Source organism: Bombina bombina, chromosome 5 (assembly GCF_027579735.1).
Source record: "Bombina bombina isolate aBomBom1 chromosome 5, aBomBom1.pri, whole genome shotgun sequence".
NCBI classification, from domain to species: domain Eukaryota; kingdom Metazoa; phylum Chordata; class Amphibia; order Anura; family Bombinatoridae; genus Bombina; species Bombina bombina.
In genome coordinates, this window is record NC_069503.1 from 1,063,164,204 (window position 1) to 1,063,189,842 (window position 25,639).

A 25,639-nucleotide genomic window follows, 5' to 3' on the forward strand; every position below is an offset into this window, starting at 1 on the left:
TCTAAAATTCTACCTACAGACGACTAAGGATTTTCGCCTGTCTTCTGCCTTGTTTGTTTGTTTCTAAGGAAAGCGTAAAGGTCAGAAGGCTACTGCTAGTTCTCAGAAGTATAATTCGTTTTGCTTATGAGACTGCTGATCAGCAGCCTCCTGAGAAAATTACAGCTCATTCTACGAGGGCTGTCTCCTCTTCTTGGGCTTTCAAAAATGAAGCTTCTGTGGAACAGATTTGCAAGCCTGCAACTTGGCCCTCTGCTTACTTTTTCCAAATTTGATACTTTTGCCTCAGCTGAGGCTTCTTTTGTGAGAAAGGTTCTTCAAGCGATGGTGCCTTCTGTTTAGGTCTGCCTGTCTTGTTCTCCCTCCCTTTTCATTCTGTGTCCTCTAGCTTGGGTATTGGTTCCCACTAGTAATTGGAATGATGTCGTGGACTCTCCATATCTTAGGAAAGAAAACAAAATGTATGCTTACCTGATAAATTTCTTTCTTTCCGGATATGGAGAGTCCACGACCCCACCCTTAATTACGACAGTTATTTTTGACTAAATCTCAGGCACCTCTACACCTTTGTGTTATTCCTTTTTCCATTTCCCTTCGGTCGAATGACTGGGGATTATGGGTAGGGGAGTGACACTTAACAGCTTTGCTGTGGTGCTCTTTGCCTCCTCCTGCTGGCCAGCAGTAAATATCCCACTAGCAATTGGAATGACGTTGTGGACTCTCCATATCTGAAAAGAAAGATATGTATCAGGTAAGCACAAATTTTGTTTTTATAAGTTACTTGAACTTATTTTTATTTAATTATTTTTTAATTTTTAAAGAATGCGGTTTCTATGTATTGCCGTTTGGGATTTGCGGTTAAAAAAGGACAGGTCATAAATCCAGATCAGCTTCACACATCTTGGAGGAATGTACCATCTGTAAATAGACTAAAGTAAGTATATAATCTAGTATGTGTGGATGTGTGTGGATGTACAGTATATACTTCTGTCTCCATTTTCACAAAAATGACTAATTACCTTATTTTTTTTTTTTTAACAGTGATGCAATTTACTATCATATGCACCAACATTTATTGAATCTATATTTTTGTGCTGATTTTATTTTGTCCTGGATAGTCTTTTATATTCATATTCATATTCATTTAAACCTGATATTTTTAATTCATATCAGTTTTACTGCTAGACAAATTGTGGGCTATCGCTTCTACCCCCTCCAAATTTAAATCCTGTTTTAAAATTGATTTTAGAAGTAAAAGGATGGGGAGGTTTGAACCAATTTTCAGAGCCTCATTATGTGAAAAGGGGCAAAATAAATAATGAAAGTACATTGCAGTCGTTTTTACTATGCATAACTAAACATTTTATATTAAAATATCAATCTAAATTTCTCTCATTCTTTCAGGATATCATATGAATTATCACTTGTGGGCATATACGCTTGTTTTTTATTTAGAATATTTACATGCGTCCCAGAGGTGAACCAATTAGATCTATTCTCTTGTGCCATAAGGAGTTCATTCTGGTCACATTTTCATCACCATCTGTTAAAAAGATATATTTTCACTGCCCTCACCCAGCTATTATGCCACACACAGCATATATCTATCCATACATAGTATTGCCCTTTAAAGTGGACTGTAAAGTCAACATTAAACTGAAATGGATTTGATAGAGCATGGAATTTTACTATTATTATCAATTTTACTTAGGATTACTTTTTAACAAATGTTACAAGAAAATGATTTAAAGGGACATTAAACCCAAACATTTTCTTTCATGATTCAGATAGAAAATAAAATTTTAAACAACATTCCTATTTACTTCTATTATCTAATTTGCTTCATTCTTCAGATATCTTTTGTTAAAGAAATAGCAATACACATGGGTGAGCCAATCACATGAGGCATTTATGTGCAGCCACCAATCAGAAGCTACTGAGCCTATCTAGATATGCTTTTCAGGAAAGAATATCAAGAGAATGAAGCAAATTAGATAATTGAAGTAAATTAGAAAGTTGGTTAAAATGGTATTCTCCATCTGAATCATGAAAGAAAAAATTTGGGTTTAATGTCCCTTTAAGCTTAGGAGCCTCCATGTGTCATTAACCATCTGGCAGTAATGTTTGCAACAATGTTTATATCAATGTTATGCAAAGTAACATACGCAGCTGACATAGAATGCTACAGACACTCTGTCAGAGTTTGCAACTGTATAACATTGCAATAAACGTTGCAGACATTGCTGCCAGATGGCTAACGACACGTGCACGCTCCTGAGCTCACCTAGAATTACTCCTTAACAAAGGATACCAAGAGAACCAAGCAAAATTACTAATAAAAGTAAATTGGAAAGTTGTTTAAAATGGCATGCTCTTTTTTTTCAATCATCAACATTTAATTTTGTCTTTATTGTACCGTTAAGAAGTATAAATGTATGTTAAAGGATTAATCTAACTTTGAAACAGTTTTATTTTTGTTAAATTCCTATTAATACTGAGGTTAGTCCAAAAAGGAATAGCTATACGATTCCTGCAGATAGTTTTAGTTGATAACTTACGCCTAGATTTAGAGTTTTGTCGGTAAAGACCCACGTAGCTAACGCTGCTTTTTTTTCCAGCCCACCCTTAAGCCAACGCTGGTATTTAGAGTTGTCTGAATGGCTGCGTTAGGCTCAGAAAATGGAGCGTTGAGCATAATTTAGCGCCACTTCAACCCTCAATACCAGCGTTGCTTATGGTAGCGGTAAGCTGGAAAAACGTGCTTGTGCACGATATCCCCATAGGAAACAATGGGGCTGAGCTGGCAGAAAAAAAACTAACACCTGCAAAAAAGCAGCGTTCAGATCCTAACGCAGCCCCATTGTTTCCTATGGGGAAACACTTTCTAAATCGACACCCAACACCCTAACATGAACCCCGAGTCTAAACACCCCTAACCTTAACCTTATTAACCTCTAATTTGCCGTCCCGCTATCGCTGACACCTTCATTATATTTATTAACCCCTAATCTGCCGCTCCGGACACCGCCGCCACCTACATTATAGCTATGAACCCCTAATCTGCTGCCCCTAACACCGCCGACACCTAACTACACTTATTAACCCCTAATCTGCTGACCGGACATTACCCTATAATAAATTGTATTAACCCCTAATCTGCCCTCCCTAACATCGCTGCCACCTACCTACAATTATTAACCCCTAATCTCCCGCCCCAACGTCGCTGCTACTATATTAAATGTATTAACCCCTAAACCTAAGTCTAACCCTAACACCCCCCTAAGTTAAATATAATTTAAATAAAACGAAATATAATATATAAATTAATCCTATTTAAAACTAAATACTTACCTATCAAATAAACCCTAATATAGCTACAATATAACTAATAGTTACATTGTAGCTATTTTAGGATTTATATTTATTTTACATTCAACTTTGTATTTATTTTATCTAGGTACAATAGCTATTAAATAGTTATTAACTATTTAATAGCTACCTAGTTAGAATAATTACAAAATTACCTGTAAAATAAATCCTAACCTAAGTTACAATTAAACCTAACACTACACTATCATAAAATTAATTAAATAAATTAACTACAATTGCCTACAATTACATTTAATTAAATAAACTAAACTATAGTACAAAAATAACAAACACTAAATTACAGAAAATAAATAAAAAATTACAAGAAGTTTAAACTAATTACACCTAATCTAAGCCCCCTAATAAAATAATAAAGCCCCCCAAAATAAAAAAATGCCCTACCCTATTCTAAATTACAAAGTAATCAGGGCTTTTTGCCGGGGCATTGCCCCAAAGTAACCAGCTCTTTTACCTGTAAAAAAATAAATAAACCCTCCCCAACATTAAATTCCATCACCCACATACCCCTACTCTAACCCACCCAATCCCCCCTTAAAAAAACCTAACACTAACCCCCTGAAGATCTCCCTACCTTGAGCCCTCTTCACCCAGCCGAGCCGAATTCTTCATCCAATCCGGGTGATGTGGTCCTCCATCTGGGCAAAGTCTTGATCCAAGCGGCAAAGAAGAGGTCCTCCATCCAGGCGAAGTCTTGATCCAAGCGGCAAAGAAGAGGTCCTCCATCCGGCGATGTCTTCCTCCCAGCGGCATCTTCTATCTTTTTCCGGCTCCATCTTCAGACCGCCGACGCGGAACATCCACCTTCCCCGACGGACTAACGACGAATGACGGTTCTTTTAAGGGACGTCATCCAAGATGGCGTCCCTCGAATTCCGATTAGCTGATAGGATTCTATCAGCCAATAGGAATTAAGGTAGGAAAAATCTGATTGGCTGATTCAATCAGCCAATCAGATTGAAGTTCAATCCGATTGGCTGATCCAATCAGCCAATCGGATTGAGCTCACATTCTATTGGCTGTTCCGATCAGCCAATAGAATGCAAGCTCAATCCGATTGGCTGATTGGATCAGCCAATCGGATTGAACTTCAATCTGATTGGCTGATTGGATCAGCCAATCCAGATTTTTTCTACCTTAATTCTGATTGGCTGATAGAATCCTATCAGCCAATTGGAGTTCGAGGGACGCCATCTTGGATGACATCCCTTAAAGGAACCGTCATTCGTCGTTAGTCCGTCAGGGAAGGTGGATGTTCCGCGTCGGCGATCTGAAGATGGAGCCGGAAGATAGAAGATGCCGCTTGGGGGAAGACATCGCCCGGATGGAGGAACTCTTCTTTGCCACTTGGATCAAGACTTCACCTGGATGGAGGACCTCTTCTTTGCCGCTTGAATCAAGAGTTTGCCCGGATGGAGGACCCCATATCCCGGATTGGATGAAGAATTCGGCTCGGCTGGGTGAAGATGGCTCAAGGTAGGGATATCTTCAGGAGGTTAGTGTTAGGTTTTTTTTAAGGGGGGATTGGGTGGGTTAGAGTAGGGGTATGTGGGTGGTAGGTTTTAATGTTGGGGGGGTTGTATTTTTTTTTTTTTACAGGTAAAAGAGCTGATTACTTTGGGGCAATGCCCCGCAAAAAGCCCTTTTAAGGGCTGGTAAAAGAGCTGATTACTTTGTAATTTAGAATAGGGTAGGGCATTTTTTTTATTTTGGGGGGCTTTATTATTTTATTAGGGGGCTTAGATTAGGTGTAATTAGTTTAAACTTCTTGTATTTTTTTATTTATTTTCTGTAATTTAGTGTTTTTTTTGTATAGTTTAGTTTATTTCATTAAATATAATTGTAGGTAATTGTAGTTAATTTATTTAATTAATTTTATGATAGTGTAGTGTTAGGTTTAATTGTAACTTAGGTTAGGATTTATTTTACAGGTAATTTTGTAATTATTCTAACTAGGTAGCTATTAAATAGTTAATAACTATTTAATAGCTATTGTACCTAGTTAAAATAAATACAAAGTTGCCTGTAAAATAAATATAAATCCTAAAATAGCTACAATGTAACTATTAGTTATATTGTAGCTATATTAGGGTTTATTTGATAGGTAAGTATTTAGTTTTAAATGGGATTAATTTATTTAATTATAGGAATATTATTTCGTTTTATTTAAATTATATTTAACTTAGGGGGGTGTTAGGGTTAGGGTTAGACTTAGGTTTAGGGGTTAATACATTTAATATAGTAGCGGCGACGTTGGGGGCGGGAGATTAGGGGTTAATAATTGTAGGTAGGTGGCAGCGATGTTAGGGAGGGCAGATTACGGGTTAATACAATTTATTATAAGGTTTGCGAGGCGGGAGTGCGGCGGTTTAGGGGTTAATACATTTATTATAGTGGCGGCAATGTCCGGTCGGCAGATTAGGGGTTAATAAGTGTAGTTAGGTGGCGGCGACGTTGGGGGGCAGATTAGGGGTTAATTAATATAATGTAGGTGTCGGCGATGTTAGGGGCAGCAGATTAGGGGTTCATAGGGATAATGTAGGTGGCGGTGGTGTCCGGTCTGCAGATTAGGGGTTACATTTTTTTATTATAGTGTTTGCGATGTGGGGGGGCCTCGGTTTAGGGGTACATAGGTGTTAATGTACTTTAGAGCACAGTAGTTAAGAGCTTTATGTTCCCGCGTTAGCCCATAAAGCTCTTAACTACTGACTTTTTTTGGCGGTAGGAGTCTTGTCGGTAGAGGGTCTACCGCTCACTTCTTCCAAGACTCCTAATACCGGCGTTAGGCAAATCCCATAGAAAAGATGGGATACGCAATTGACGTAAGGGGATCTGCGGTAGCCAAAAGTCGTGGAAGAAAAGTGAGCGGTAGACCTTTACCTACATGACTCTAAATACCAGCGGTGGTAAAAAGCAGCGTTAGGACCCCTTAACGCTGCTTTTGACGGCTAACGCTAAACTCTAAATCTAGGCCTTAGCCTTTTAATTAAAGGGATAGTAAACACCAAAAATCTTATCGTTTAAAAAGATAGATAATCCCTTTATTACCCATTCCCTAGTTTTGCATAACCAACACTGTTATATTAATATACTTTTTACCTCTATAATTACCTTGTATCGAAGTCTCTGCAGACTGCCCCCTTATCTTAGACAGACTTGCATTTCAGGCAATTAGTGCTGACTCTTATATAACTCCATGTGCATGAGCACAATGTTATTTATATGGAACACATACACTAACGCCCTCTAGCTGTAAAAACTGTCAAATGCATTCAGTTAAGAGGCGGCCTTCAAGTGCTTAAAAGTTAGCATATGAAACTTACCTAGGTTTAGCTTTTATTTAAGAATACCAAGAGACTAATGAAAATTTGATGATAAAAGTAAAATAGAAAGTTGTTTAAAATTACATTCCCTATCTGATCATGAAAGTTGAATTTTTACTTTACTATCCCTTTAACATTACTTTTGTGGTGGTGGACAGAACTACAATGGATCCTCAGAAAATGCTTCTTTCATGGGAGAGCACCGAAAGCAAGAGCCCGGTTCAAGACCTTTTGTCTTCAGCAACGGACACCGATACAAACAGCCAGGAAGATCAAGGTATTCCTCCCTTTGTGTCTTACAGTGATTAATCCCTGAGCATGGACCCAAAATTGGCTCATCACACTATTAAATAATCAGGCTCCAGAAAGCTATGCTCTATCCCACCCCCACTGATGCTTTTATTTATTTTAAGCTTCTTTTTTTGTCTTTAGTGGAATTGAGGACAACTGTGGCCATTGAATGTTTTATGGAAGAACATTTTTTTCTTATGGGCTAGATTACAAGGGGGTTGCGATAACTTACGTGTATATTCCAAGTTAAAAGTATATGCGTTTGCTTGAGCGCAAACTAAATTAATGCATGTCAGGTTTGCGTGAGTGAAGACCTAGTATAAAGGGTTAAAAAAAAAAATAAGTGTTAAAAGGTATATGACAAGATGTTTGACTTTATTTGTATGGGTGTTATATATATATATATACATTTCTCCAACATTGGTGTGTCCGGTCCACGGCGTCATCCTTACTTGTGGGATATCTCTTCCCCAACAGGAAATGGCAAAGAGTCCCAGCAAAGCTGGCCATATAGTCCCTCCTAGGCTCCGCCCACCCCAGTCATTCTCTTTGCCGTTGCACAGGCAACATCTCCACGGAGATGGTTAAGAGTTTTTTGGTGTTTAAATGTAGTTTTTATTCTTCTATCAAGTGTTTGTTATTTTAAAATAGTGCTGGTATGTACTATTTACTCTGAAACAGAAAAGGATGAAGATTTCTGTTTGTGAGAGGAAGATGATTTTAGGACTGTTGAGATGAAGTAACTTCAGTTGGGGGAAACAGTTAGCAGACTTTTCTGCTTAAGGTTTGACTAGCCATATTTCTAACAAGACCATGTAATGCTGGAAGGCTGTCATTTCCCCTCATGGGGACCGGTAAGCCATTTTCTTAGTCAAACAAACAGAATAAAGGGCTTTATATGGGCTAAAAAACTGGTAGACATTTTTATGGGCTAAACCGATTGTTTTATTTGGGCATTTTATTCATATTTATGCTGACAATTCGCATTTATAAACTTGGGGAACGTTTATTAAACGGCAGGCACTATGTTAGACACCTTTTCCAGTCAGGGGGCCTTCCTAGTTGTAGATGGAGCCTCATTTTCGCGCCATTACTGCGCAGTTGTTTTTTGAGAGCAGGGCATGCAGATGCATGTGTGAGGATCTGAAATTTGCTGGAAAAGCTTCTAGAAGGCGTCAATTGGTATCGTATTCCCCTCTGGGCTTGGTTGGGTCTCAGCAAAGGCTATAGCTGGGACTGTATAGGGGTTACATTTGTAAACGGCTCCGGTTCCGTTAAGGGTTAAAGCTCTGAAATTTGGTGTGCAATACTCTTAATGCTTTAAGACACTGTGGTGAAATTTTGGTAATTTTTGAACAATTCCTTCATACTTTTTCACATATTCAGTAATAAAGTGTTTTCTGTTTAAAATTTAAAGAGACAGTAACGGTTTTGTTTTAAAACGTTTTTTGTGCTTTGTTGACAAGTTTAAGCCTGTTTAACATGTCTGTGCCTTCGGATAAGCTATGTTCTATATGTATGAAAGCCAATGTGTCTCCCCATTTAAATTTATCCAAACAAAGTAAGGACAGTACTGCCACAGATAATGAAATTGCCCAAGATGATTCCTCAGATGAGGGGAGTAAACATGATACTACATCATCTCCTACTGTGTCTACACCAGTTTTGCCCACACAGGAGGCCCCTAGTACATCTAGTGCACCAATGCTTATTACCATGCAACAATTAACGGCTGTAATGGATAACTCCATAGCAAATATTTTATCCAAAATGCCTACTTATCAGAGAGAGCGCGATTGCTCTGTTTTAAACACTGAAGAGCAGGAGGGCGCTGATGATAATTGTTCTGTCATACCCTCACACCAATCTGAAGGGGCCATGAGGGAGGTTTTGTCAGATGGAGAAATTTCAGATTCAGGAAAAAATTCTCAACAAGCTGAACCTGATGTTGTGACATTTAAATTTAAATTAGAACATCTCCGCGCACTGCTTAAGGAGGTGTTATCTACTCTGGATGATTGTGACAACTTGGTCATTCCAGAGAAATTATGCAAGATGGACAAGTTCCTAGAGGTTCCGGTGCACCCCAACGCTTTTCCTATACCCAAGCGGGTGGCGGACATAGTAAATAAGGAGTGGGAAAAGCCCGGCATACCTTTTGTTCCCCCCCCCTATATTTAATAAATTATTTCCTATGGTCGACCCCAGAAAGGACTTATGGCAGACAGTCCCTAAGGTCGAGGGGGCAGTTTCTACTCTAAACAAACGCACTACTATTCCTATCGAAGATAGTTGTGTTTTCAAAGATCCTATGGATAAAAAATTGGAGGGTTTGCTTAAAAAGATTTTTGTACAGCAAGGTTACCTTCTACAACCCATTTCGTGCATTGTTCCTATCACTACAGCAGCGTGGTTCTGGTTCGAGGAACTAGAAAACTCGCTTAGTAGAGAGACTCCATATGAGGAGGTTATGGACAGAGTTCACGCACTTAAGTTGGCTAACTCTTTTATTTTAGATGCCGCTTTGCAATTAGCTAGATTAGCGGCGAAAAATTCAGGGTTTGCTATCGTGGCGCGCAGAGTGCTTTGGCTAAAGTCTTGGTCAGCGGATGTGTCATCCAAGACAAAATTGCTTAACATCCCTTTCAAAGGTAAAACTCTATTTGGACCAGAATTGATAGAGATTATTTCAGATATCACTGGGGGAAAGGGCCACGCCCTTCCACAAGATAGGCCTTTCAAGGCCAAAAATAAGTCTAATTTTCGTTCCTTTCGCAATTTCAGGAACGGACCGGCCTCTAATTCTGCATCCTCTAAGCAAGAGGGTAATGCCTCACAACCCAAACCAGCCTGGAAACCGATGCAAGGCTGGAACAAGGGTAAGCAGGCCAAGAAGCCTGCCGCTGCTAACAAAACAGCATGAAAGAGTAGCCCCCGATCCGGGACCGGATCTAGTGGGGGGCAGACTCTCTCTCTTTGCTCAGGCTTGGGCAAGAGATGTTCAGGATCCCTGGACGCTAGAAATAGTTTCTCAGGGTTATCTTCTGGAATTCAAGGAACTACCCCCAAGGGGAAGGTTCCACATGTCTCACTTATCCTCAAACCAAATAAAGAGACAGGCGTTCTTACATTGTGTAGAAGACCTGTTAAAGATGGGAGTGATACACCCAGTTCCAATAAAGGAACAAGGAATGGGATTTTATTCCAATCTGTTCGTAGTTCCCAAAAAAGAGGGAACTTTCAGACCAATTTTGGATTTGAAGATCCTAAACAAATTTCTCAGGGTACCATCGTTCATGATGGAAACCATTCGAACGATTCTACCCACTATCCAGGAAAGTCAATTTATGACTACCGTGGATCTAAAGGATGCGTACCTACATATTCCTATCCACAAAGAACATCATCAGTTCCTAAGGTTCGCTTTTCTGGACAAGCATTACCAGTTTGTGGCCCTCCCATTCGGGTTAGCCACTGCTCCAAGGATTTTCACAAAGGTACTAGGGTCCCTTCTAGCGGTTCTAAGACCGAGGGGCATTGCAGTAGTACCTTACTTGGACGACATTCTAATTCAAGCGTCGTCCCTGTCAAAAGCAAAGGCTCATACAGACATCGTTCTGGCCTTTCTCAGATCACACGGATGGAAGGTGAACATAGAAAAAAGTTCTCTGTCTCCGTCGACAAGAGTTCCCTTCTTGGGAACAATAATAGATTCCTTAGAAATGAGGATTTTTCTGACAGAGGTCAAAGTCAAAACTTGTAAGCTCTTGTCAAGTTCTTCATTCTGTTCCTCGTCCTTCCATAGCGCAGTGCATGGAAGTAGTAGGGTTGATGGTTGCAGCAATGGACATAGTTCCTTTTGCACGAATTCATCTAAGACCATTACAACTGTGCATGCTCAAACAGTGGAATGGGGACTATACAGACTTGTCTCCAATGATTCAAGTAGATCAGAAGACCAGAGATTCACTCCGTTGGTGGCTGACCCTGGACCATCTTTCCCAGGGAATGAGTTTCCGCAGACCAGAGTGGGTCATTGTCACGACCGACGCCAGTCTGGTGAGCTGAGGCGCGGTCTGGGAATCCCTGAAAGCTCAGGGTCTATGGTCTCGGGAAGAGTCTCTTCTCCCGATAAACATTCTGGAACTGAGAGCGATATTCAATGCTCTCAGGGCTTGGCCTCAACTAGCAAAGGCCAGATTCATAAGGTTCCAATCAGACAACATAACGACCGTTGCGTATATCAATCATCAGGGGGGAACAAGGAGTTCCCTGGCGATGAAAGAAGTGACCAAAATAATTCAATGGGCGGAGGATCACTCCTGCCACCTGTCTGCGATCCACATCCCAGGTGTGGAAAACTGGAAGGCGGATTTTCTGAGTCGTCAGACATTCCATCCGGGGGAGTGGGAACTCCATCCGGAGATCTTTGCCCAAATAACTCAATTATGGGGCATTCCAGACATGGATCTGATGGCGTCTCGTCAGAACTTCAAGGTTCCTTGCTACGGGTCCAGATCCAGGAATCCCAAGGCGACTCTAGTAGATGCACTAGTAGCACCTTGGACCTTCAACCTAGCTTATGTATTTCCACCGTTTCCTCTCATTCCCAGGCTGGTAGCCAGGATCAATCAGGAGAGGGCCTCGGTGATCTTGATAGCTCCTGCGTGGCCACGCAGGACTTGGTATGCAGACCTGGTGAATATGTCATCGGTTCCACCATGGAAGCTACCTTTGAGACAGGACCTTCTTGTTCCGGGTCCATTCGAACATCCAAATCTGGTCTCCCTCCAGCTGACGGCTTGGAGATTGAACGCTTGATTCTATCGAAGCGTGGGTTTTCAGATTCTGTGATAGATACCCTGGTTCAGGCCAGAAAACCGGTAACTAGAAAGATTTACCATAAAATATGGAAAAGATATATCTGTTGGTGTGAATCCAAAGGATTCCCATGGAATAAGATAAAAATTCCTAAGATTCTCTCCTTTCTACAAGAAGGTTTGGAGAAAGGATTATCTGCAAGTTCTCTAAAGGGACAGATCTCTGCTTTATCTGTCTTACTACACAAAAGACTGGCAGCTGTGCCAGATGTTCACAGGCTCTGGTTAGGATCAAGCCTGTTTACAGACCTTTGACTCCTCCCTGGAGTCTAAATCTAGTTCTTTCAGTTCTTCAAGCGGTTCCGTTTGAACCTTTACATTCCATAGATATTAAGTTACTATCTTGGAAAGTTTTGTTTTTGGTTGCAATTTCTTCTGCTAGAAGAGTTTCAGAGTTATCTGCTCTGCAGTGTTCTCCGCCCTATCTGGTGTTCCATGCAGATAAGGTGGTTTTTGCCTACTAAGCCTGGTTTTCTTCCTAAGGTTGTTTCTAACAAAAATATTAACCAGGAGATAGTTGTACCTTCTTTATGTCCGAATCCAGTTTCAAAGAAGGAACGTTTGTTACACAATTTGGACGTAGTCCGTGCTCTAAAATTCTTTTTAGTGGCTACAAAAGATTTCAGACAAACATCTTCCTTGTTTGTTGTTTATTCTGGTAAAAGGAGAGGTCAAAAAGCGACTTCTACCTCTCTTTCCTTTTGGCTTAAAAGCATCATCCGATTGGCTTATGAGACTGCTGGACGGCAGCCTCCTGAAAGAATCACAGCTCACTCCACTAGGGCTGTGGCTTCCACATGGGCCTTCAAGAACGAGGCTTCTGTTGACCAGATATGTAAGGCAGCGACTTGGTCTTCACTGCACACTTTTGCCAAATTTTACAAATTTGATACTTTTGCTTCTTCTGAGGCTATTTTTGGGAGAAAGGTTTTGCAAGCTGTGGTGCCTTCCGTTTAGGTAACCTGATTTGCTCCCTCCCTTCATCCGTGTCCTAAAGCTTTGGTATTGGTTCCCACAAGTAAGGATGACGCCGTGGACCGGACACACCAATGTTGGAGAAAACAGAATTTATGCTTACCTGATAAATTACTTTCTCCAACGGTGTGTCCGGTCCACGGCCCGCCCTGGTTTTTTAATCAGGTCTGATGAATTATTTTTTCTAACTACAGTCACCACGGTACCATATGGTTTCTCCTATATATATTTCCTCCTGTCCGTCGGTCGAATGACTGGGGTGGGTGGAGCCTAGGAGGGACTATATGGCCAGCTTTGCTGGGACTCTTTTCCATTTCCTGTTGGGGAAGAGATATCCCACAAGTAAGGATGACACTGTGGACCGGACACACCGTTGGAGAAAGTAATTTATCAGGTAAGCATAAATTCTGTTTTCTTTCATGTAAGTGGCAAGAGTCCATGAGCTAGTGACGTATGGGATATACATTCCTACCTGGAGGGGGCAAAGTTTCCCAAACTTCAAAATGCCTATAAATACACCTCCCACCTCACTCATACTTCAGTTTTACAAACTTTGCCTTCGTTGGAGGATAGTGAAGCAAGTTGTGCTTGATCTCTTCTGTGAAAGGCGCTTCTAAGCATTTTGAAGCCCAGTTTGCTCTCAAAGTACAGTGTTTGTCTGAGGGATATGAAGGGAGTATTTGCCTAATGATGCCATGTTCACCTATGGGAAATCTATTCTAAGGCTCTCTGTAAATTTGGTCGTGGGAATTCATCTGCCACCTCCCTTTACAGATCGACATTATACTCCTCTACCATTACCTCTGCTGATATGTTTCAGTACCGGTTTGGTGGCTGCTATATGTGGATGGGTGTCTTCAGGTAAGTATATATATATTTTTTAAGACACTCTCAGCTATGTTTGGCACTTGATATTTTCAAAGTTTTAAATATATTTGCTGTGAGTCAGGTCTATGTTTATTTTCCTTTGCAGTCTAACAGTTTCAGCATGGAAAATAATGTTTGGTAAAAATGTAGTAAATTCTTTTTCTTACCTGAGTTTCCAGTTAGTTGTAACTTCGGATTTGTTTTTTCAAATTTTCGCGGGCAAATTAGGCTTGCGATAGCGCAAGATACGTCTACTTATTGCATCATTCTTGACACAAATCTTTTTGTCTGTTTCGTTTGGATCTGGTCATAGGAGGTGGTGAGTGCCCCAGCCATTGGGGGTGTCAGGTGCCGTTCGTTTTTTTATAGTGTCCTATTTTTCTCTTTGGTTTTGGCCATGGAGGATTCTGAAGCTGAGCCTGTTGTAGTTTCTGATTCCGAGTTTTCCTCTTGTGAGGAAGGTGCTTCGGCCCCACTGATGCAGGTCTATCAGTCCTGTCTATTGTGCCTCCTTAGAGCGCCTGGTTGCTCGGGCTCAGGGAACCAGGGGCCCAATGAGCCATCAGCTTCTGGGGACTCTGTCCCTCATTCGGCGGATTCCCAACCGCACCCTTTCACTACATTTGTGGGTAACCCTAATGTTGATTTTCCCCCCACTCAGGGTGGTTTGTTTCCCCTGGAGATGGCAGGTCAGTTCCGCTTCAATGTCCTAATGGCGCTGGTTCGCCTGCAGGACCCAGAGTTTTCTGAGCGATTGTGTTCCTGCCTTACTATCCCGGGTGTTCAGGCTTCGGGAGGGTCTATGCAGTTTCCCCTGGGGATGAATATTCCTCAATGTTGCACCTTTCGTTATCGGATCACACGGCTGCGCGTCTTACTGCGTCGTCTTTTCAACTAATTGGGGGATCCTCTCCTTTATCAGTCGGGGAATGTGCAGTCCTTGAATGGTGCTTTAAGCTAGACTAAAGTTGTGGATCATATCCTGTCGGTCGCTCATGTTTTTCCCCAGATTTTTTATTTTGGCGGTTGGCTTCAGGCTGCCTTATTTTCTTTCATTCGGTTAGGATATTTTTTTATTTTGATTATTCCTTCGGGAATTTCTGGGATGGACTTGCCTTTTATTGCTTCCATTGCAGTTGTTCACGGACTTGTTAGGTCCGGAGTTTTGTATGCACCTTGTTAAGTTGTCAGTAACGCATGTTGCGCCTGACGGGTCCGGCGGGACCTTGAGTGTGCGTTTTATTGTTATATTGTTTGTTTTCACAAACTACGCTATACATCTACATCGCGGACTTTCGGGTCCGAATACCGGGAGAGATTGGGCGTGCCAATATATTCCCGGAGCTTGTGTCGGTTTTCCGCCGCATCGCTTCTGCCTCTCCTGATAGGGGGGCGGGGCCTTCTCCGCTAGGGCGGTTTTGGATCTTGGTCTTGGATCTTGCTGCCCTTTGGGGAGTTTCGGCTCCTCAGGTCTCTGGACCTCGTTCCGCTTTTAACGGATCACTTTGGTGATTAGCGGTGGAGCACTTGATTGGTTTGCGAGAGATATCGGGTTCTTGCCTGCATTCTCTGTAATAAGGCAGCTGTGCTGTGGGGTGGCTAGCCTGTGGCTTGCCATGCAGGGGGCTGGTTCGCCTCTTTGCTGTTGCTGGAAGTCTCCTCTGGCAGGAACTCTGCTCTGGTTCTGTTTTTTTCCAGAATTCTACTCCACCCTTTTTGGGTCGGTTGCCGACGTGGGACCCTAGTTTTTGAATGTCGCGGAGTTTGACTCTGTGTCGAGGGTTCTATCGCCTTGAGATCGGTTCTGAGTTTTTTGCGGTCCTTTTTTCTCGGGGTTTCTACAATGCCTGTTTTTTTGGGTTACTTCCTCAGGTGAGGAGTGTCTGGCTTGAATTTTGGTCGGGGTCTGGCTCAGGTCTTGTTCGACTTCGGGTTTCAGTTCGTTGAAAAATCTCTGTGATGTCCTTCTCCTTCTGGTCTATTGCGGATCTGGGATAGGACTGGGGTTTTCCGGGTCTCCGGTATAAGGGTTGCGTCTGGAAGGGGTTCTCAGTTTTCTCTCTTTTAGAGAGTCTGATCCCTTCTTCTGGCTGTTCGGGGCCTTTGTTTTTGTGAGGGAATGTGTTCTGGACTTCCTTTGGAGTCTGTTGGGCTCTGACCTTGAATCAACATTTCTGTGGAGTGCCTTGGTAAGGGTCGCTTTGTCCTCGTAGGTTACACAACAGCATCAGTTGTGGGGCCCCGAGGTTGCTCCTTGGGTAGTCTCTGCTCCTTTTGGGGATGGCCGTTTTGGGTCGTTTTGACTCTTGTGTCGAGTTTTGTGTCCGGTGGGCAAGGTTCCCTTGTCCTCTGTCTTCCCTTGGGGGACTTTTGTCTCTCTGTTGGTGTTTTCCCAGTTGGTCCCTGGTTCAGGGATAGAGATACCCTTGGGTATTGGTTTCTGGGTTCGGTGTTCCTCTGGTTCTGGTGTGACTCTGCCTGTGTTTCTGGTCACATTCTTTCGATGTGGCTGGTTATTTTTCTTCCCTCTCGTTCAAGGGGGAGTGGGACTCTGTCCCTGGACTTTTCCTGTCGGTGACGGTGTAGTCTTTACGTTTGTGGGTAGTCCTCGCTGCGATTGTTCTGCGCTGGTGGAGGACGTCTCTGGTTATCTCAGGATCCTAAGCTGAGGTTCTGGTCATCTTTTGACTTGTCAGATGCCTCTGTTTGTTTTTTTGGATGCATTGGGTCCCTGTTGAGGTGCTCTCTGAGCTCTCGGGGGGTGTTGGACCCTCTGAATTTCCCCTCCATGTAGGGGTGTTTCGCCTAGGAACTTAGTTTTGCTGGTTCCTTTTATCCAAGGCTGCAGAGTTTTCGTCGGGAGGCGACTCGGTCTCTTTTACGGTTTGATGCGAACTCCTTGGTTCCCTCCAGCTGGGGAGCTGGACAAGGGTTTATTTTCCCTTTGTTCTGTGGCTTGCACTATGGCGTACTACTTAGCTGTCCGTGCAGGTTTTCTGTTTCTTGAGAGACTTTTCGTTCTCTTTTTCGGTCTCCGCCCTGGTCTCGTTGGGCTGATGATGCCCTTTTTTTTTTCTTGGTATCTGGTGAGGTTCTCTTGAGTCTCGCGAGCTAGATTTGTTCTGTCTTTTGGAAGGCAGAGTTCTGGTTAGTTATCTCTCTACCTTCCTTCTTCTTTTTGGGAGTTGTAGGTTGGGGCCCCCTTATTGGGATACAGATTATCTCAGTCCACAGACTTTACGTCCGGGAAAGTGTTCTCTCCATCCAGATTCGGATTCACCCAGACCACTATCGGTTTCTGAGATTCTCTTTTCTAGACAAGCATTACCAATTTGTCGCTCTTCTGTTTGGCTTAGCGACAGCTCAGAGAATCTTTTCAAAGGTTCTTGGTGCCCTTCTATCTGTAATCAGAGAGCAGAGTATTGCGGTGTTTCCTTATTTGGACGATATCTTGGTACTAGCTCAATCTTTTCATTTAGCAGAATCTCACACAAAACAACTTGTGTAGTTTCTTCAAAGACATGGTTGGAGGATCAATTTACCAAAGAGTTTCTTGATTCCTCAGACAAAGGTCACCTTTTTAGGTTTCCAGATAAATTCAGTGTCCATGACTCTTTTTTGACAGACAATAGACAAATGAAGTTAGTGTTAGCTTGTCTAAACCTTCAGTCTCTATCATTCCCTTCAGTGGCCATGTGTATGGAAGTTTTAGGTCTCATGATTGCAGCATCGGACACGATCCCCTTTGCTTGTTTTCATATGAGACCTCTTCAGCTTTGCATGTTGCACCAATGGTTAAGGGATTATACTCCGATATCACAGTTGATATACTTAAGTCCAAACATTCAGCAATCTCTGGCTTGGAGGTTAAACCATCACCTTATTGTTCAAGGGGCCTCCTTTGTTCATCCTTCCTGGACTGTGATCACAACAGATGCAAGTCTTACAGGTTGGGGAGCTGTCTGGGGGTCTCTGACAGCACAAGGGGTTTGGGAAGTTCAGGAGGCGAGGTTACCAATCAATATTTTAGAACTCCTTGCTATTTTCAGAGCTCTTAAGGCTTGGCCTCTATTGAAGAGAGAACTTTATATTAAATTCCAGACAGACAATATCACTATAGTGGCATATGTCAATCATCAAGGGGGGTTTGCAGTCCTTCAGCAATGAAAGAAGTATCTCTGATACTTTCTTGGGCGGAATCCAACGCTTGTCAAATTTCTGCGATTCATATCCCAGGAGTAGGCAATTGGGAAACAGATTATCTGAGTCCACAGACTTTACGTCTGGGAGAGTTGTCTCTCCATCCAGATGTGTTTTTTCAATTAGTACAGATGTGGGGTCCCCCAGAAATAAATCTGATGGGCTTGCGTCCGGACAAGAAACTTTCAAAATACCTTTCCAGATCCAAGGATCCTCAGGCGGAAATGGTGGTAGATGCTCTAACAGTTCCTTGGTTTTACCCAACCTGCTTACATTTTTCCACCTCTGGTTCTTCTTCCAAAGGTGATCTCCAAGATCATAATGCAACAATCTTAAGTGTTTCTGATAGCTTCAGCTTGGCCTCTCAGGTTTTGGTATGCGGACCTTGTCAGGATGTCCAGTTGCCAACTTTGGCCATTTCCTTTAAGGCCAGACCTTCTGTCTCAAGGGTCGTTTTTCCACCAGGATCTCAAATCTCTAAATTTGATGGCATGGAAATTGAACGCTTAGTCATAAAGGTTTTTCTGACTCGGTGATTAGCACTATGATACAGGCTCGTAAGTCTGTTTCAAGGAAAATTTATCATTTGGTTTGGAAAACCTATATTTCATGGTGTTCCACTCATAACTAGGATTTTACAGTTTCTTCAGGATGGTTTGAATAAGGGTTTGTCTGCAAATACTTTGAAAGGACACATTTCTGCTCTTTCTGTCTTATTTTATAGAAAGATTGCTAAACTTCCTGATATTCACTGTTTTGTTCAGTCTTTGATTCATATCAAACCTGTTATTAAATCTATTTCTCCTCTTTGGAGTCTCAATTTGGTTTTGAAAATTTTGCAGGCTCCTCCTTTTGAGCCTATGCATTCTTTGGATATTAAACTACTTTCTTAGAAAGTGTTATTTCTTTTGGCTATCTCTTCTGCTACAAGAGTTTCCGAATTGTCTGCTTTCTCTTGTGAGTCTCCTTATCTGATTTTCCATCAAGATAAAGCTGTTTTGCGGACTTCATTTAAATTTTTGCCTAAGGTTGTGAATTCTAACATCAATAGGGAAATTGTTGTTCCTTCTTTATGTCCTAATCCTAAGAATACTCTTGAATGGTCTTTACATTCTTTGGATGTGGTAAGAGCTTTGAAATATTATGTTGAGGCTACTAAAGATTTCAGAAAGTCTTCTAGTCTATTTGTTATTTTTTCTGGCTCCAGGAAAGGTCAGAAAGCCTTTGCCATTTCTTTGGCATCTTGGTTAAAACTTTTGATTCACAAAGCTCATTTGGAGGCAGGGCAGTCTCCGCCTCAGAGAATTACAGCTCATTCTATTAAATCAGTTGCCACTTTTTGGACTTTTAAGAATGAAGCTTCAGTTGATCAAATTTGCAAAGCAGCAATTTGGTGGTCTTTTCATACTTTTACTAAATTTTACCTTTTTGATGTGTTTGCTTTTTCGGGAAGCAGCCTTTGGTAGAAAGGTTCTTCAGGCAGTTGTCTGATTCTAATGCCTTTTGATTTGAGTTTTTCGGACATTTTTAAGAAAACGTAATTATTTTTTTGGATTTAAAGTAAAGGTAAAGTTCGCTTGATCTCAATATCTAATTATACTTGTTCCCCTAAATGAATAGTAGTTTCATTCATCATTTTTTTTAATTGTGAGTATAAACTGAGTTTTCTCTTGTAAGATGTATCGAGTCCACGGATTCATCCTTACTTGTGGGATATTCTCCTTCCCTACAGGAAGTGGCAAAGAGAGCACCCACAGCAGGGCTGTCTATATAGCTCCTCCCTTAGCTCCACCCCCCTAGTCATTCTCTTTGCCTACTCTAAGTACTAGGAAGGGCAGAGCAAGTGTGGTGACAAAAATGTTAGTTTTTTATTTCTCAAGCAAAAGTTTATTTTAAATGGTACCGGTGTGTACTATTTACTCTCTGGCAGAAAAGGGACGAAGATTTCTGCAAGGAGGATGATGATCTTAGCACTTTGTAACTAAGATCCACTGCTGTTCTCACAAGGTCTGAAGAGTACAGGAAAACTTCAGTTGGGAGAACGGTTTGCATGCTAAGCCTCATATGAGGTATGTTCAGTCTATATTTTTCTAGACAGACTGTGTTAATTCTAGAAAAGGCTGGCAATATTCCAATGAGGGAAGGGTAAGCTGTATTCAGACACTTGGATAGGAATTTCAGTTTGCATGAAGGGCTCATTAGTTACTGGTGACACTGTTAAGAAAAAACGTTTTTGTTTATTCAGTAAATTATGCAATTATAACATTTTTTGAAGGGACTAAAGGGATCATTGTGGCTTGTTTTTGGGTTTTTTAACCCACATGGTTAATTAAGAGACACTCTGGTGTTTTTCTGATAGGCCTCAAAACATCGAGTGAGGTGGGAGGGGCCTATTTTCGCGCCTCAGTTGCGCAGTTTCTTTTCCTCTGAGACATCTAACTGCTTCTCCAGAGGTTCCTGCTGTGTTTGAGGGCTGTAAAATAAGTTTTTTCCCCACAAATCGTTATGAAGGGCAGGTCGGAGCCACAGCAGAGCTGTGGCAAGGTGCCGAGAGTCCTTTTTACCGGTTTTGACGGTTTTTTTTTTTCAATCCGATTTTGCCATTAAGGGGTTAATTGTTTATTTGCATAGCTGTGCAAAGTTACTAAGGCTTTATGATGCTACTGTAAAAATTTCGTTCAGTTTACTGCTTTTTTACACTGTTTTGCAGAATTTGTGCAGCTTTTTTTCTCTTAAAGCACAGTACCGTTTTAATTCTAAGTCTTATTTACTTTGATTACAGTGTTTTCCAAGCTTGTTTGTTACATTAATAGCCTGTTTAACATGTCTGACACCAAGGAAAATCCTTGTTCAATATGTTTGGAAGCCATTGTGGAACCCCCTCTTAGAATGTGTCCCAATTGTACTGATATGTCTATAAACTATAAAGAACATATATTAGCACTTAAAAATAGAGCAATAGATGATTCTCAGTCAGAAGTAAATGAGGGTTCGCCATCTAGCTCTCCCCAAGTGTCACAACCAGTAACGCTCGCACAAGTGACGCCAAGTACCTCTAGTGTGTCAAATTCTTTTACTTTACAAGACATGGCCACAGTTATGAATACAACCCTCACAGAGGTTTTATCTAAACTGCCTGGTTTACAAGGAAAGTGGGACAGCTCTGGGTTTAGGAAAAATGCTGAGCCGTCTGACGCTTTAGTAGCCATATCTGATATGCCCTCACAATGCTCTGAAGTAGGGTGAGGGATTTGTTATCTGAGGGAGAAATTTCTGATTCAGGAAAGACGTTTTCTCAGACAGATTCTGATATGACGGCCTTTAAATTTAAGCTTGAACACCTCCGCTTATTGCTCAGGGAGGTATTAGCGACTCTAGATGATTGTGACCCTATAGTGGTTCCAGAGAAATTGTGTAAAATGGATAAATACTTAGAGGTTCCTGTTTACACTGATGTTTTTTCCAGGCCCTAAGAGGATTGTGAATATTATTACTAAGGAGTGGGATAAACCAGGTATTCTGTTCACTCCCCCTCCTGTTTTTAAGAAAATGTTTCCCATATCTGACACCATGCGGGACTCGTGGCAGATAGTTCCTAAGGTGGAGGGAGCTATTTCTACTCTGTCTAAGCGTACAACTATACCTATCGAAGACAGTTGTGCTTTCAAAAATCCTATGGATAAAAAATTAGAGGGTCTCCTGAAGAAAATTTTTGTTCATCAGGGTTTTTCTCTCCAACCTATTGCATGCATTGTTCCTGTAACTACTGCAGCTGCTTTCTGGTTTGAAGCTCTAGAAGACGCTCTTCAGATGGAGACTCCATTAGAGGAGATTATGGACAGAATTAAGGCCCTTAAGTTGGCTAATTCTTTTATTACAGATGCATCATTTCAGCTGGCTAAATTAGCGGCAAAGAATTCAGGTTTTGCCATTTTAGCACGCAGGGCGTTATGGCTTAAGTCCTGGTCTGCTGATGTGTCATCTAAATCTAAACTTTTGAACATCCCTTTCAAAGGAAAGACCCTATTCGGACCTGAACTGAAAGAGATTATTTCAGACATCACTGGAGGGAAAGGTCATGCCCTCCCTCAGGATAGATCAAATAAGATGAGGACCAAACAAAATAATTTTCGTTCCTTTCGGAACTTTAAGAGTGGTCCCGCTTCAGCTTCCTCTGCTGCAAAGCAAGAGGGGGATTTTGCCCAATCCAAGTCAGTCTGGAGACCTAACCAGGCTTGGAACAAGGGTAAACGGGACAAGAAGCCTGCAGCTGCCTCTAAGACAGCATGAAGGGGTAGCTCCTGATCCGGGCCCAGATCTAGTAGGGGGCAGACTCTCTCTTCACTCAGGCTTGGGCAAGAGATGTTCACGATCCCTGGGCTTTAGAAATTGTGTCCCAGGGATATCTTCTGGAATTCAAAGACTCCCTTCCAAGGGGGAGATTTCAAATTTCTCGATTGTCTGTAAACCAGACAAAGAGAAAGGCCTACATACCATGGGGGTGATCCGCCCATTCCCAAAAGAGGAACAGGGGCTAGGGTTTTACTCAAACCTGTTTGTGGTTCCCAAAGAAGAGGGAACTTTCAGACCAATCTTGGATCTCAAAATTCTAAACAAGTTCCTCAAAGTTCCATCATTCAAGATGGAGACTATTCGGACTATACTATCTCTGATCCAGGAGGGTCAATATATGACTACTGTGGACTTAAAGGATGCGTATCTACACATCCCTATTCACAGAAATCATCATCAATTTCTCAGATTCGCCTTTCTAAACAGGCATTATCAGTTTGTGGCCCTTCCCTTCGGGTTGGCCACGGCTCCCAGAATTTTCACAAAGGTGCTAGGGTCCCTTCTGGCGGTTCTACGACCACGGTGTATAGCAGTGGCGCCTTATCTAGATGACATCTTAATTCAGGCGTCGACTTTCCAGCTAGCCAAGTCTCACACGGACATTGTGTTGGCTTTTCTGGGATCTCAGGGGTGGAAGGTGAACATAAAAAAGAGTTCTCTCTTCCCTCTTACAAGAGTTTCCTTTCTAGGGACTCTGATAGATTCGGTAGAAATTAAAATATTTCTGACGGAGGTCAGAAAGTTAAAACTCTTAACCACTTGCCGAGCTCTTCATTCCATTCCTCGGCCATCAGTGGCTCAGTGTATGGAGGTAATCGGACTCATGGTAGCGGCAATGGACATAGTTCCTTTTGCCCCCCTACACCTCAGACCACTGCAACTATGCATGCTCAAACAGTGGAATGGGGATTATGCAGATTTATCTCCTCAACTGCATCTGGACCAGGAGACCAGAGATTCTCTTCTCTGGTGGTTGTCTCAGGACCACCTGTCTCAGGGAATGCACTTCCGCAGGCCAGAGTGGCTCATTGTAACGACAGGTGCCAGCCTGCTAGGCTGGGGTGCAGTCTGGAACTCCCTGAAAGCACAGGGCTTATGGTCTCTGGAGGAATCTCTTCTTCCGATAAACATTATAGAACTGAGAGCGATATTCAATGCACTTCAGGCGTGGCCTCAGCTTGCTGCGGACAAATTCATCAGGTTTCAGTCGGACAACATCACGACTGTAGCTTATATCAATCATCAAGGAGGAACAAGGAGTTCTCTAGCGATGATGGAGGTAACCAAAATAATCCGATGGGCAGAGGATCACTCTTGCCATCTCTCAGCAATCCATATCCCAGGAGTAGAGAACTGGGAGGCGGATTTCCTAAGTCGTCATACTTTTCATCCGGGGAATTGGGAACTCCATCCGGAGGTATTTGCCCAGCTGATTCAGCTATGGGGCACACCAGAATTGGATCTGATGACGTCCCGTCAGAATGCCAAACTTCCTTGTTACGGGTCCAGGTCCCGGGATCCCAAGGCGGTACTGATAGATGCTCTAGAAGTGCCTTGGTCCTTCAATCTGTCCTATGTATTTCCATCGTTTCCTCTCCTCCCACGTCTGGTTGCCAGAATCAAGCAGGAGAGAGCTTTGGTGATTCTGATAGCACCTGCGTGGCCACGCAGGACTTGGTATGCAGACCTAGTGAACATGTCCTCTGTTCCACCGTGGACTCTGCCAATGAGGCGGGACCTTCTAATCCAAGGTCCGTTCACGCATCCAAATCTAATTTCTCTGCGTCTGACTGCTTGGAGATTGAACGCCTGATTCTATCAAAGCGTGGTTTCTCTGAGTCGGTCATTGATACCCTGATTCAGGCTAGAAATCCTGTCACCAGGAAGATCTATCATAAGATTTGGTGCAAATATCTTTATTGGTGTGAATTTAACGGTTACTCGTGGAGTAAGATTAGGATTCCTAGAATATTGTCTTTTCTCCAAGAAGGTTTGGAGAAGGGATTATCAGATAGTTCCCTAAAAGGGCAAATATCTGCTTTGTCTATTCTACTACATAAACGTCTGGCAGATGTCCCAGACGTTCAAGCATTTAGTCAGGCTTTGGTCAGAATTAAGCCTGTATTTAAGCCTGTTGCTCCGCCTTGGAGCCTAAACTTAGTCCTTAAAGTTCTTCAAGGGGTTCCGTTTGAACCTATGCATTCCATAGATATTAAGCTTCTATCTTGGAAAGTTTTTTTTTTTTTTTAGTAGCTATCTCTTCGGCTCGAAGAGTTTCTGAGCTATCTGCTTTACAATGTGATTCCCCTTACCTTGTTTTCCATGCAGATAAGGTGGTTTTGCGTACCAAACCTGGGTTTCTTCCTAAGGTTGTTTCTAATAAGAATATCAATCAGGAGATTGTTGTTCCTTCTCTGTGTCCTAATCCTTCATCAAAGAAGGAACGTCTGTTACACAATCTTGATGTGGTTCGTGCTTTTAAAGTTCTACTTACAAGCAACTAAAGATTTCCGTCAATCATCTTCATTGTTTGTTGTTTATTCTGGTAAACTGAGAGGTCAAAGGGCTACGGCTACCTCTCTTGCCTTTTGGCTGAAAAGCATCATCCGTTTGGCCTATGAGACTGCTGGACAGCAGCCTCCTGAAGGATTTGCTGCTCATTATACTAGAGCAGTGGCTTCCACATGGGCTTTTAAGAATGAGGCTTCTGTTGAACAGATTTGTAAGGCGGCGGCTTGGTCTTCGCTTCATACTTTTTCCAAATTTTACAAATTCGATACTTTTGCTTCTTCGGAGGCTATTTTTGGGAGAAAGGTTCTACAAGCAATGGTGCCTTCCGTTTAAGGTCCCTGTCTTGTCCCTCCCTTCATCCGTGTCCTAAAGCTTTGGTATGGGTATCCCACAAGTAAGGATCAATCCGTGGACTCGATACATCTTACAAGAGAAAACATAATTTATGCTTACCTAATAAATTTATTTCTCTTGTGATTTATCGAGTCCACGACCTGCCCTGTTTTTTTAAGACAGGCATATATATTTTTATGTTAAAACTTTCAGTCACCACTGCACCCTATGGTTTCTCCTTTTTCTTCCTAGCCTTTGGTCGAATGACTGGGGGGTGGAGCTAAGGGAGGAGCTATATAGACAGCTCTGCTGTGGGTGCTCTCTTTGCCACTTCCTGTAGGGAAGGAGAATATCCCACAAGTAAGGATGAATCCGCGGACTCGATACATCACAAGATAAATTTATCAGGTAAGGATAAATTATGTTTTCAGCGTTTATACTTATTTTTTTCGCTCGTAAATTCAAGCCGTCCTTTTTTTTTTTTTTTTTTTTTATGTGAGGTCACGTTTTTGTAGCAGC

At 42.0% G+C, this 25,639-nt stretch overlaps 1 protein-coding gene across 3 annotated transcripts in view; it reads left to right on the forward strand.

The window, feature by feature from the left end:
- The window catches only part of FAM91A1 (family with sequence similarity 91 member A1), a 454,979-nt gene that overhangs the window by 270,961 nt on the left and 158,379 nt on the right, over positions 1 to 25,639 (forward strand). For all 3 annotated transcript variants that reach the window (XM_053715335.1, XM_053715336.1, XM_053715337.1), the window contains 2 exons: positions 822 to 934; positions 6,869 to 6,987. In XM_053715335.1, the coding sequence (XP_053571310.1) occupies positions 822 to 934; positions 6,869 to 6,987 (232 nt within the window). The remainder of the gene's footprint in view (positions 1 to 821; positions 935 to 6,868; positions 6,988 to 25,639) is intronic.